Genomic DNA, 14,359 nt, shown 5'->3' with positions numbered 1-14,359 from the left:
TTGTATTTAGCCACAGCGGTGGAAAGCACATGCCATCATTATTAAAGTGGATATGTTAATGATTGTGTTTTTATAGTTATTGGCCTGATCAGATGAAGCAATCCAGAGACAAGTATGGTTTTCAAAACCTTAACACTCACTGGTAAATAAGGTTTAGGTTCATTTCAAAAAAAGTTTCCTTGAGAAAATAACTGAAACAAGGCCAATACTAAATAATAAGCATTTTAAATATTAAACACTAGAGGGCAGCAAATATTCCCATATTGCAAAAGTGACTCTCTCTCTCTCTCGCTCTCTCTCTCTCTCTCTCTCTCTCTCTCACACACACACACACACAAAATATCCTGAACATATTTCAGATTTCAAAAATCACATGGGCATGTGATGAGTATAAAAGTGTAAGAGATATTGTGTATCCTTGTATAAAAGAGAGAGAGAATGCTGGGCTGTAATTGGGACCATGTGTACAGGAGGTTGCCTGTGTTTGGAAAAAAAAAAGAAAAAAGTGTGTGAGGAATCATGGTGTTGCTTCACAGTGACATGCCACATGCCGCTTCCTCCATGATGTCACACTGTTGCACATCTGTGCTCGCACTAAATACAGAAGAGTTGCTTTGATTTACAGAGATAGGAGGACAATGTAATTTTCAACATAAAAGGAAGGAGTGGAAAAAGTTGGACTGCGTTCAAATAAAAAAGCAGAAGCATTTGCACACTCACATGCAAATATGCTGGTGTGTGAGCGAGAGAGCGCACGGCTTGGAGTAATGAGCGTGGTCACGCACATGTCTGAGACCACCGGGCTTTTTGAAGCCTAAACATGACAAAGTCACGATTATGCATTTGTATCAAATCAAACTGATCTGATCAGACACCTGACCATCACTCCAGGGAGGATCTTCTCCAAACATTCGCACAAAAGTTGGAAGCACAGAATTCTCTAGAGTGGCCCGGACAGCATCTTGAACTCAATCCCACTGAACACTTTTGGGATGAACTGGACCAACCCAGGCCTCCACACCCGACATCAGGGCCTGACCTCACTAATGCTCTCGTGGCTGATTAAGCAAATCCCCACAGTTATGCTCCAGAATCTAACAGAAAGCCTTGCCAGAAAAGTGGAGCTTACTATAACAGACTAGACAGGTAGACTAAATTAGGAAGCTGATGTTCAACAAACACATGAGTGAGATGGACAGGTGTCCACATACTGTACATTTAGCAATACAATGAATAGTTATTATAGATATATTATAGATACAGAGCACATTCCTATGTCATAGCACAGTTCAAGCATTAGATTACATGAGGTTAACATCTCTCTTTTGTGATTCTGTGTACCTGAACATGGTGTGTGTGTGTGTGTGTGCCTCTAAACAGTGGAAATAATGGATTCGTCTTGTTGATATTTAAGCAGAAGCCCTCCAATCTAAAAATATAATTAGATATATATAAATATATAATATAAATATAATTTTCAGACATTGTTATAGTAGAGAAAGACTGATACAGGGTTTCAGAGGAAAGATTTTTGGTGCAGAATTCGGACAGGTTTGACGAAAAAATGTGAGTGAAATATAATATAATATAATATAATATAATATAATATAATATAATATAATATAATATAATATAATATAATATAATATAATATAATATAATATAATATAATATAATATAATATAATACTGACACAAGATTGCACACGCAAACATGAGAAGTTTGTTTAGCAAGTATGCCATAATTACAGACAGATAAAAGCATGGTGCTCTTTAATAAATAAAAATTGTTTGTTGACAAATTGTTGGAGTTTCCCGTTACTGGTGCACCATCAACCCCAGGCTACTTATACATCTCCTGTTTGTGTCTTCCTATAACGGCAGGCCATGCTGTGTTTTATTTCTTACTGATTTACTACTTTCCCTTGCTAATATTCTAGCTGATGTTATCAGCAAAGCAAGCTAACGTTAGGTAGATACTTTGCCAATCTACAAACTCTAATCTATAAAGTATGAATCAGGATATTACAGTAGATATATTTTGTGAACCAGAAGGTCACTAGCAATAAAACTCAACAACAATCTCAACTCAAAAGCCAGTTTCATTAGTAAGTGTTGGCCCTCATGCTCATAAATGCGATTACTAACTAGATCCTGCCTTCATAAACTGCATGATAGCAATTTCTTTCATTCTTTTTTCCTTCAAAGTATTTTAAGGCATAGCAAAGGGAAACTGGACACAAAATGATAAATAAGTTCTCGTCAGGCTACAACTGTAGCGTCTACTTTTCATCTACGTAGAGCCCTGTAATTAGTGGTTTTCAGCTCATCCAAATGTAAAATTTATATGCCCATTTACCATCAGACCATATACCCCCAAAGTGTACAACATGTTTCCGACCCCAAAAATCCACAAGTTTATGTAGGTACTGTAAGACCACATCATTAATAACATTGCACACTCCAGATTATTAATGTGAATATACACATTCTCTTTTTTTCTAGAAATATATCCCAATACGCCGAGCTCTAGCTTCTGCTTCAGTGCAAAGAGAGACTAATAAAGTATTTTTTAGGCAGTTCTTAAGGCCTTTTTGTCATTTTGATGATCTGGTAATATATGTCAGATTTTAGAATGCTACAAGAAGACAAGAGTCCATTCATGAGGCTGATATTGTCTCGATATTTGACTTGAGTGTGTGGTGTGTGGTATCATGCTATTGTGTCTGGTTTGTCCTTGCTTTTCGGGTTCTGTGGTCTTTGACCGTGGCCCGAGCAGGAGGGACACACAGCCACTGAGGGACTCTCATTAGACACGATGAAGAATGAGAGGGAAGAGTTCTTATGTTACACTAACACAATAGCAGCCTCTATTAGGAGTGCACCAGGACTCAACCCCATAACCCTGGGTTCTCCAGAGAGACAGACAGAGAGAGAGGGAAAGAGAGAAAGAGAGAGAGAGAAAGAGAGAGAGAGAGAGAGAGAGAGAGAGAGAGAGAGAGAGAGAGAGAGAGAGAGAGAGAGAGAGAGAGAGAGAGAAAGTGAGAGAGCACAAGAAAGACAGAGAGAAGGACAGACAGACAGAGAGACAGAGAGAAAGACAGACAGAGCAAGAGAGAGATAGAGAGACATAAAATGAGAGAGAGAGAGAGAGAGAGAGAGAGAGACAAGAGACAGACAGACAGACAGACAGAGAGCGAGACACACAGACAGACAGAGAGAGAGAGAGACAGAGAGAGAGAGACAGCCAGCAAGAGACAGACAGACAGAGCGAGATAGAGAGAGAAAGTGAGAGAGAGATAGAGAGAGAAAGGGAGAAAGAGACAGACAGAAAGAGAGAGAGAGACAGAGAGAGAGAGACAGACAGACAGAGAGAGATAGAGAGAGAAAGGGAGAGAGAGATAGAGAGAGAAAGGGAGAAAGAGACAGACAGAAAGAGAGAGAGAGACAGACAGACAGACAGAGATAGAGAGAGAGAGAGAGAGAGAGAGGCAGAGAGAGGGGTAGAGAGAGATGGAGCCTGGCAAAAGATGTAAATCCAAATTCTGCCCATTAAAAAAGTCTATTATAAGTAAAAATGAATATGATTAAAGCTATGAATACGATCACTGTAAAAATGCCAGACATTACTGGAGAAGGCTCCAGGGTTATTAATCCTCATTAAACTTTTTCCTTGCCATGCTGGAACACATACGATTATCTTCCAGGAAGCACACAGAGCCTCAATCCCATCGCTCCTCCATCCATCAGGGATGGACTACATCACATGACACCCACTGTGAGTAACAGATGAGACAGCAGGCTCAGTTCTTCAGCTAACTGTCTGCGATTTTTCAGTCTTTTTAACACACACGTTCAACGTGTTTAAATCTGTTTATATGAGTGTTTGCTGAAGGAGCAATTTACTAAACAAAGTGTCAGGATCAAGCTCCTCTGGGCCATTAGGAGTGTGAAGAGGGCGAGACAGGTCTGGTCTGTTTTCTACTAACTGACCCTCAGTGTTTATGTCTCCTTCACAACAAACAGATCTGGCAAACTGAGGTGTGAGAGCAAGGCTTGGAAATGCTGGAAGTGCATCTGTGTGTGTGTGTGTGTGTACCAAGTACACATTCCAAAGATTTTATGAGTGTGAGTGTGGATTAAACTGAATTCTGACATTGATATTATTTGGCTGTGTGATTCTTTGTTTTTGGTAACTGTCTAGTTTCAGCTGCCAAAGGAAGGCCCCGGAGTTCACACAGTAATCCCCGCTGACCCAAGCTCAACTGGCAAACCACAACCTAACTGACTACATGACTACATAATTCACATAATTATAAAGTGATGCACAGTACAAATCCTCTCTGCGGGAGAACTTTCCATCATGTTTTCATACGTGCAATGCAGGTGAGTGATGTTCTCCCTCGTGATTTAAGTGAAAAGCCTATAGATTAGAATCCAAAGACGAATACTTTAAGGACAAGAGTTTGCTTGTTCGACGTAGCCAACAATTCCTGACAGAAATGGGGGAACCTTTGAAAAATTAGGTCTTATTTCAGGCTGATGTCAAGAGGTAAGAAAACACTGGGAAGTCACGGAGTATCCCAATATATTAGCTTCTCCTCCTGTCCTCCTGCTAGCAAACTCTGGTTCCTTTTTTTTGAGTACCAACAAGGCAAATAATATCTATTGTCATATAGAGAAGAAAACTGTGTGCTGTGCTCTATATAAAAAAGCCACGATGTCCAAAAACTGTAAAAATTCAGACCAGGCTTGCATTTGTATGGATCCATTTGAGCGAATGGAGTTCATGTTCTCCCAATAAAAAGTAGATTTATGGGCCCCTTGCCTCTACGAAAGCAATGTGAATAAGATATAACATATCCCCTCCGTGATGAAAGTGGCAGAAGGAGAGCATTTCAGTCCTTTCATTCATGTTTACAGCTTGAATCGTGTGCCCACTGTGGCCTAAATGGAAAAATATCAGCAGGGTTTGGCAGCCAGACTTTGTTCATGGAAAAACTCAAGGAGGAGATGAATTCGAAGAGGAGGAGGGGAGCAGCGAAGGAGCAGTACAGGCCTACTCACTAGGGACAGACTGGGTTTACTAAGGGACTTACACATCGTCTAAGAGTCTGGACATCAGTCTTTGCTTGTTTGTCTATGTGCATTTGAACTGTTGAATGAAGACTGTTGTTTTTTTACTCACCGCTAAGTTCTGGTATATATCGAAAAAGACAGAAGGCAAGACTGATGCTTTTAAGAATCCCTACTCCATTTACTACAATCAAGTGAAGGGATACTTCACTAATCACAAATAATGGGGAAAGAACAGAGCACGTCATGGATGGAGTATACATGAGAAGTAAAATAATACATAAGAGTGGAGGTTTCTTTCGTTTTGTTGTTCTTTCTCACGGGATGCGGACACTGGGGGTAACAGTGGGGTCATTCATTAGGACTCCAACCAAACGAGTTACCGCTATACAGACCTTTTTTACTTCTCTCCCATGGGTTTAATAGCAGGTCACATGAAGGCCTTGAGTTTAGACAATGCAGCACCTGTGCTGGACGACATGCTGGAAGAAGACGAGAGGAAATTTGCAACAAATATGGCACAGTTGAAAGGACAAACCCCTTCAGCTACCATGTAGGTGACCTGCACTGAAAATGTACTAATTCTAGCATGTGTTGTTAATGTCAGTCCAACTCAGTTACCATTGAGGCATGTGCTGGACCATTCCTACTACAGAAATGACATAGGGACTGGTATGCTGGAGTGTATTATACCAGCATATATGAGTATTCAAGCACTTTTGTATTCTTTCCTTCTCTTTATGAAACACACCTACCATGTTAGAGCACTATGTAGGCATGCACTTAATCTGGTGACTTAGAAGTAGCTTAGTGGTTAAGGTGTTCGGATACTGATTGGAAGGTTGTGAGTTTGAATCCCAGGACCACCAAGCTGCCACTTCTGGTCCCCTATGGAAGGCCCTTAACCCTCAATTGCTTAGTTGAAAAAAAATTAGATGAATGACTCTGGATAAGGGTGTCCATCAAATGCCATAAATGTAAGTCATATAGGTTATGCAAATAATTTGTCTGTGTCTACCATTCAGATTACACAAATCACTTGTTTGTAGCTCATGACTCCGAGGTTGCCATGTCTAACATCAAAGAACTTCTGAACATCCGTCATGAAGTCTGAATTCTGATGTATGTATTTTCTCACTACGCTCATTTATCCCAATCCCTTAGTGATTATGTCAACTTTTTTTTTTAGTGTAGTTTGTATTAATCGCCTTCATTAAGCCATCAAGGTTTTTAGTTGACAGACTACTCTTAACCAAGCAGTGGCATTTAGGTGGACCTATTATTCAGTACTGTGGGAAATGCAATGCACACGTCATTATCATGTTGATGTAACTGTTGAGCCGAGTATGAATCACCACCCAAATAATATCTCCTCAACAGTGATGGCAAAGTGGGCCATTTCCAGTGAAGGATGTGGTTAAATTGAGAATGAGAGATTGTGCAGAGTAACATGTCGGTCTCTGGTCAGCAATTGTCGATAATTGGTCAATGAGGGTAGGTGTACCTCAAACTCACCACAGGGGGAATATTTGAGATATTTAGGCTATTTAGATTGGCTCTCTCATTGTTCTGAGGAGAACTGCAAACTGTTGCACAGTCTACATGATAAACCTATATCATATAAAACAAGCCAAACACATTTTTCATACAAAGCCTCGAGATAAAAAAAAAAAGTGTATCTTTTTCCAAATTCAAGTGCAGGTTTTTATGTGAGCTATTGTAACTAACAGATGTTCATATGGTTTAAAGAGAGCTCTGTCAGGGGGGAACATTAGACATTGTTTTAAAAAAGCAAAACTCAGTTGCATACCAACTAATTTGCTGATGAAATGAGGGTAAAGGGGTTGATGGTAAAAGGTAATGGGTAGTGTCAGATGGATGTTTAGGGGTCCGCGATGACCCATTCTCACTGGGGTGGATCAAGTTTCACACAGCAGACCAGACCAGGCCAAAGTGCAAGTCCCATGTGACTTCAATCTTCAGTCAATCAACACTACGTTAAAAGAGAGCCTTAACAAGGCAGAGACTGTTTTTGTCTGTCACTGTTTTTCTATGTGTTTTTTTTCTGAGGATGTGTGCGACTTTTGCAGCGATGTGCATGAATACATTCATAAAAGAAAGCCATGCATTTATAGCTGATCAAAAAAAGCGTTAGCACTTAAAAAAGGAAATACAATTGTATGTAACTTAATTGGCTATGGAATTAATGTTTGGCAGTAAAAGGTGATAAAAAATGTTTTCGGTATACGCTGCGATGAACAGGTGAAATGTCAGCGAAGCATAAAAGACTCAAAGACTAATTTAACCCATTAGACAAAATAAGTCTGGAGTTTCCTAAATCTTAAGGGAACCTGGTTCCACAGGAAAAATATCTCTGGTCTTATGAGCCTCATAAATCAAAATGACGACTGAGCATGCCTTTCAAACCACCGCTAACTTATTTTAACGACTGTATAATTAAGTCAGTGGCAACAAATGTCATGCCAGTATCATTTGGAATATTTTAACTACCACTAAAACCATTAAAAAAACTGACAGAGAACCTCAGTGTTTAGAAACGGAATTTCAGGCTGCTTAATGGATGTCGATGGCTGTAAGTGGATAAAAGGTGCTGCTGAATCCTTGCTAAACAGCGACTCTAACTCTCGCCTGAATACCTCTGAGAAGCCTAATGGAAGTCGTTAGTTAAAAGCAGGGCAGAGGGCCCCATTAGGATGTGCTCTTTCAGAATGCGCCGAGGCTTCTGGGATCCAGCAACCGTGCTTTTCCCGTCTTGGCCTTGAAGGAGCGAAGGTGGTCTGGACTTCGTTAACATCTTTGTTCTCTCCATAGTTCAGCTGGAGAGGAAAGGAGAGGAGAGGAGAGGAGAGGAGAGGAGAGGAGAGGAGAGGAGAGGAGAGGAGAGGAGAGGAGAGGAGAGGAGAGGAGAGGAGAGGAGAGGAGAGGGAGAAAAGAAACTCCTTTTTCCTCCGGTTAATTTTTTTTTCTCCTTCGGTGCTGAGAGAAAAGGTTCCCTCTCAAGCCAGACTAAGGAAAGTCAAACAGTCCTGACAGAGCAGTGATGGTAATATTAATCTTTTCAAGCGGCCAGAAAAACGGGATGCTATAAACAATGTGGTAGAGACGGGGGCTTGTGTGCTTTTCAAGAGCCTGGCGCTAAAGAAGCCCCCACTGAAACGCTTCAGTAGAAACCAGCAGCACGGCCTAACGCTGTGTACATTAATCTGCTCCTTTAGAGGAAAACGTCAGCGCAGAAATCATGTCTGTTTACATTAAACTGATTATATTTTGATAAGGAGAACTATGACTTTTCTTCCCGGCTCTCGTCTCCTAATATTAATAAGTGCTGCTCTGTACATGAATGGAGTTTATTCTTGGAGTGGTTTGTGATGGCAGACTGAGATATGACTGAGATATCTTGCACAACCCTGTAAATTAAGGGCTTGTGATGCAAAACGTCTGTGAGAGCTACAGGGGAGCGAATAAAATGGAAAGAAAAGAAATCGGCAGGGGACTTGCTAAGAGTCTTGCACAGTCTGTTCTGTTCCACAATAAACTACCGCATTAACCATCAACTTTAACTACTGAACATAAAATGTTCAAAGGTGTCTACTGAACTACGTGTATACAGGGGTGGACACATCAGTAGCCCGGGTGGCCAGGACAAGCACATTTCATGACTGGGTTATTAGCGTGTTGTTAGCTAATTAGCAAGCAAGGATGCTAACATTTTACAGGTTGATGTGTTAATATGCTGCAAAGAGGCTGTAACTTATATACTGGATTTATGTCATAAGGCAATTAGAGCAATTTTAAGGTCCAATTTAAAGCTGTTTTTCTCTTCAGGCTTGGAAATGTGTTGCTTTTTTGTAAGTGCACACAACATCTAAACATCCTTCAGGTAGAAAGATAAAATATGCTATTTATCATGTGATCAGTGCTAGAAATTGAACGGAAATGTTCAATAAACATAGTGAGTTATAACTAAAATTACACTCCTAATTTCTTAAGCTGTTAAGCCGCCATCATTGTTTTGGTTGTTTCTGAGCAAAATGTCACGTTGCCACGTCTGTGCTTTCAGAAGATGATATCTCAGTGGTTAAGGCATTGGTCTACTGAACAGAAGGTTATGAGCTCAAACCCCAGGATCAACAAAATGCCCCTGAACAAGGCCCTTAACCTTCAACTGCGAAATTAGATAAAAATATAAGTTGCGCTGGATAATGGCAACTGCCAAATGCCGTAAATATTACAAGTTTAAACAAGGGACGCTGGAGAAAATTCTGGAATTCTAGCACGATATACCATGAATTGCTGACTTGATGCTTGTGCAGTAACCGTTCTTGACGTGTAATGTCGCATACTCATAGTAAGCATCAAGAATAATGCCTGCCTTATGCTGAAGCAAAATGTCTTACACAAGTCACGGGCCCCATTGTCAAGCCATCACTCCTCTCTCACTCACTCCATACATTTCATTAAAGAGGCAGGAGGACAGGAAGAAAGCCTCAGCTAAGCAACAGAGTTAATTTTAGCAAAGCTGTCACCTCCCTCATCATTTCTGCACACGCACTGTACTACTAATACGGCACAGAGGTGTGTCCCTACAAGACAGATGTCCATCTCGTGAGTGACATTTGTTCCCGGAACAACGGTATCCTTTGTTCCGCTTATGGAGGCCCTGGTCCCTTCCTCGTCTGTGGTGTTCGATTACCTCTGCCCCGAGTGGCCCCCATAAAGCCGGCAACGTGAAAGGCAGCATGAGCAAAAAAACATATTGCATTTATTAAAAGACTATGAATAACGCTCTTTAACACATGTTGTCATAAGGCTCAGCGGTGAGCAAACTGAGTAGTGAGGGTTCACCAGGAGGCCGGGAGGGAAAGCTGGATCTGTACTGCAGTCTAGGACCAGCTTCTCTTTTCACATCCTCAAATGATGACAGCCTGAGAAAAAAACAAAGCTGGTCTCTGATGTGAAGCTCAGGGGCTCCCCTCTATTGAAACAAAACTTAAGAACTACGACAGGATGCCTTGTACATAGCCAGAGGAGCTCATGTAAAGAATGTTTTATAAGCAAATGGAAATCAAAGCACAAGGAAGAAACCATTTTAAGACCTGGTCCAGAGTGACAGTGCTAGAAGACATCTTGTTCTGCAGTTACAGTGGGCAAGAAGCCAGATTTGCGAGGACTGCAGACCTCGCAAACACCTTCTAAGCTTATCTGAACTTTTCGACTGGTGTGCCATTATCTGTTCACAACTCATCAGCATTTCTGTGCTTTATCATACTTTCCAGCTCCTCCGCTTCCCCACTCTTACTCATACAAAGTCTGTTCTAATGTCGTGTAAGGAGTCATCCAGGGAATGTATTCATTATTGCCTTGAAAACCTTCATAAGTGATGCCCCCTCTTCTCTCACCCCATACCAGGTGCCTCTCGCTTTACCAAAACTGACGCTCTGACACATCCCTGGGAAAAAGAAAGCAAAGAGAGCAGGTTTCTTCCTGATGAGCCCTGGCAAGATAGTGCACTTTGATGATGACACTAATGATAACCAACAGGTCAAAGGAAAGCCTGTGTGCTGAATCGTGAACGCACCACCCCATTGAAGTGGGGTTATCGTGGCTTTAATCAAAATTAATGTGAGCTGGAGGGTGGCCAGGTATTTTACAACGTCTAGACATAAATGTCCCTGTATGAACTACTCATCAGTGTGGAAGATTTCTGCAGCGATGAGAGATATATTGGTGAACATTCCGGTTTCACTGGTGATCACTGACAAGATTGCAACAACAACAGTACGAGAATGACTGACACGGATTTAGAATTGTAACACGTGCCATACGCAGATTTCTCAGTCACTCCATCATACGTCGATTCACCCGGAGATGTCTCACCCTGACACATCTGCCTGTGGAATAGCGGCTGGCATGTCTGCCACTGGCCTGTGGCCATCTCAAACACCACCACCACCACCACCATAGTGGGGCTTGACAAGCAAAAAAGAAACAGATTTTGCAGAAGCAAACACTTTGCTAAGTGAATACGGGCTAAAGTCAACTGTTTAAAATGTAAATCTCTGTAATATGTTGTCCCGCCACCTAGTAACAGCCGGTTATTACTGGCACTATAATCAACTGTGTACTGACTGCGAGCTACGCAGAACAAACTCAACAGTGCTGAATTAACATCACATAACGTAAAGCATACGTTCGAATCCAGCTAAACCCTGGGAATGTGTCTGGGTGTAAACATAAACAGGTGCTGGCTGTGCCTACCAATGGAAGACATCCACATGCTAAATCAGAGACGTATGCGAGCTTGAAGGGCATTTTTACACTTATGCAGCCGAGTCATTATCTTAAAGGAATTCATCAGAGATCTTTTTCATCCCGATCTTTATCTGCTACATCTGTAGCTAATGTGGGAAGGAATTTTAAACGCAACAATACCGAGAACACATCGAAAAAGCCGTTTAAGAAAACAGCTCATGATGGAAATCTAAGGGCAGTTGTAGAACTGCATCAGTGCGTGTTTAACTCTTTTCCCCAGAGTCCAAAAAAATGGAATTTTTCGCCTGTTTTGTTGTGTGCATGTTCACCATTAAATTTCTTTGTCATGTCACACTCTAAAGTGGTGGTTAATGACTCATATGAAAGCAGCAGATCCAAAATACAAAAACATAGGTTTTTTTTCTACATTGACAAAGTAAATGATATCGAACCCATTTCTGCTTTCTGAGATGCACCAAGTGATTGGTCTAAAATTTTAATTTTACCTTAACTCACTAAAATTCTGTATAAGGTTATCCAACATAGGAAAAAACACGTCTCACACTGAAAGCCAACAGAGTCCTGACTCATTTTATTTCAGACATGTGTTGATAAAGTAATACATTTCTTCATGCTGATTGAATGTCTGATAAGTCGATTTCCAGTTCTTTGGCAGAATGGAACACCGGTATACTGGTATAAAGGGTTAGGAGCATAAATATAATATAAAATTTAAAACTACAGCAAAAATGTAACAATAACATAATGAATACTCGAAATAAGACAGACAAAAATTTACCTTATAAACACAGGAATGTAAAGCGTCATTCAAGTTACCTAACGTTTTGTGGTATTAAGGTGCGATCGAGTGAAACCTGAGGCACTTCTAGGTTTATGTGTCGAAAACATCTATCTAAGAGATATCAATCATATCTCTTAAAGTGTTTTGCAAAAATATATTTCCCTTAGAATCTCATAAGTAGTTAGTTTTGAGCTAGAAAGTTGTAGTTTGGTTTTACGGAAATACATTTTTTTTTTAAGTTTGTGCCCTCCAGATGCAGCTGAAGTAGTGTATGCGAAATATATGCTATAGAAGCAAAATGCTGGAGTATTACTTTAAGATATTATGAAGGTTATTTAAGTGTACTGTTGAATTAACACATATTTCTGACCCTAGACTATTTGCCATCTAATGTGGAATTTAACATTTCTTTCTATTTTTTTTTTAAAAGTTAAGCAGTGCTTTCTTTCTTCCTCTTCCACCGCTGTGGTTAATGGTCAGTAATGAAGGTGCTTGGATGTGGTACAAGGTAAAGAAGAAGAAAAACGGACTCACGGTGAAGGCTTTCCAGACTGGGGGGTTGGCAGCGGATCTGGAGAAGAAAGAACAGGACTTTTTTTTTTTTTTTTTTTTTTACAGCAGATCAGGAACAAACCACGCACAGAGCCTCTGATGAACATACGCTGCCAGCGTGGAGCACTGGCACAGTACAGCGCTGAATAACCGTTCTGACCTCATTTCACTTTATCCAACTCCAAAAATCTTTCTCTGGATTTGACTTTTTTTTTTTTTTTTTAAATGTGCTGACACATATTTGTTTGTTGACAGAATGATGGAATGGATCGTGCTCTTAGAAGTGATGCATAACCTCATTAAAATTACCAACAGAAACAAATCAACAGAAAAGAAAACATTTCGTAATCAACCGTGAAAGGTGGATAGCTTACGTTTTAATAAGGTTGGCGCAAAATTATTATAGAAAAACATATAAACAAAAAAACGTACCGAATTTCACGAAGAGGATTCCTGTAGTAGAGACGGTGCCGTAGCTGTTGGTGGCCACACACTGGAAGTAGCCGGTGTCGGTGGTGTCCAGGTTGCGGATGCGCAGACGTGAGCCGTATGGAGTCTGTTTGTAGGAAACGCGTCGTGCCTCCGGAGTCACCGGAGCGTCGTTCTTCAGCCAGCGCACGGTGGGAGGCGGGTTTCCCGACACATGGCAGTGTAGCTCGGCAGTCTGGCCCAGAGACGTGGTGATGTTGTTCATGGGAGCATCAAGCCTGAGGAAGTGGTCTGTGGAAAAAACACAGGCACAGATGAGTGAGTGAGAGTGAATAGTGTGGAGGGTAAAAGGGAAACAGTTCTCAGTCACATATAATTTTGGTGTGCAGTAATTGAAGAGTGCCTCTGAAGTTAACACAAAAAGAATGCCCCATGTCATCACAAAGGTCTATATAAAAATGTACAGCGCTGCAATTATCTAACACGTTCCCATCTTTAACAAGCTGTTTTTTTCCTGAGGAGGGGAAAGAATAAGGCTTGGTCTTACAATTAATTTTCTTCCTCACTTTTGGCTTGTAAGACACACACAACTTTTCCCATGTGTAACAAACCACTGCTAACTGGCTATGTTTCCTTTACGAGACATTTTGTGGTTGAATGTGTAGTGTTAAATCATTATTTTCTCATCCCAGGGTACGGCCTTGACAAAGTCGACGACATGACCTCTAATGCTATATGAAATCTACTGGAAACTTCAAACTTCCTAAACCAATCTTGCTAGACCCTACGCATGAATAACCAACGGAGACGTGAAGTGACACAGATTTCCACACCCACCACCTCCCTGTCTCCTGCCTACTGAACAACCTCTTCATTAGGAGGTGTGTCAGAACTCCAACACAAGTTTTCAGCTTTCTCCTCACTTCAGTTCCACATCACTCCACACTACCCTCTTGAAGTTGTTTCTCACATTTAACCTTAAAAGTTGTTGTTATTGTTACTGTTTCTGTTGCTCCTTTTTTGGGGTTGCCACAGCGGATCATCTAATCAACATATTTTGATTTGGCACAGGTTTTTACACCTGATGCCCTGCCTGATGCAACCCTCCCATTTTATCCAAGCTTCGGACTGGCACTGGGATTTAACTCTTCAGTGGCTGGGATAGCTTCCTGCCTTGTAATCGAACCCAGGCCATGGCAATGAGAATGTGGTATCTTGCTGCTAGGCC

General features: G+C 40.9%; 1 protein-coding gene across 1 annotated transcript in view; it reads right to left on the bottom strand.

Annotated features, from left to right (window-relative positions):
• Positions 1–14,359, bottom strand: part of ror1 (receptor tyrosine kinase-like orphan receptor 1) — a 125,288-nt gene that overhangs the window by 10,616 nt on the left and 100,313 nt on the right. Inside the window, exons 3-4 of the mRNA XM_058403750.1 lie at positions 13,135–13,422; positions 12,685–12,721 (exon numbers count right to left, since the gene is read on the bottom strand). Of these exons, the coding sequence (XP_058259733.1) occupies positions 12,685–12,721; positions 13,135–13,422 (325 nt within the window). The remainder of the gene's footprint in view (positions 1–12,684; positions 12,722–13,134; positions 13,423–14,359) is intronic.

The sequence above is a fragment of the Hemibagrus wyckioides genome, linkage group LG11, assembly GCF_019097595.1.
Source record: "Hemibagrus wyckioides isolate EC202008001 linkage group LG11, SWU_Hwy_1.0, whole genome shotgun sequence".
NCBI classification, from domain to species: Eukaryota; Metazoa; Chordata; class Actinopteri; order Siluriformes; family Bagridae; genus Hemibagrus; species Hemibagrus wyckioides.
The sequence above is the reverse complement of the archived record's forward strand: the minus strand, read 5'-3'. Positions and strand labels throughout refer to the sequence as shown.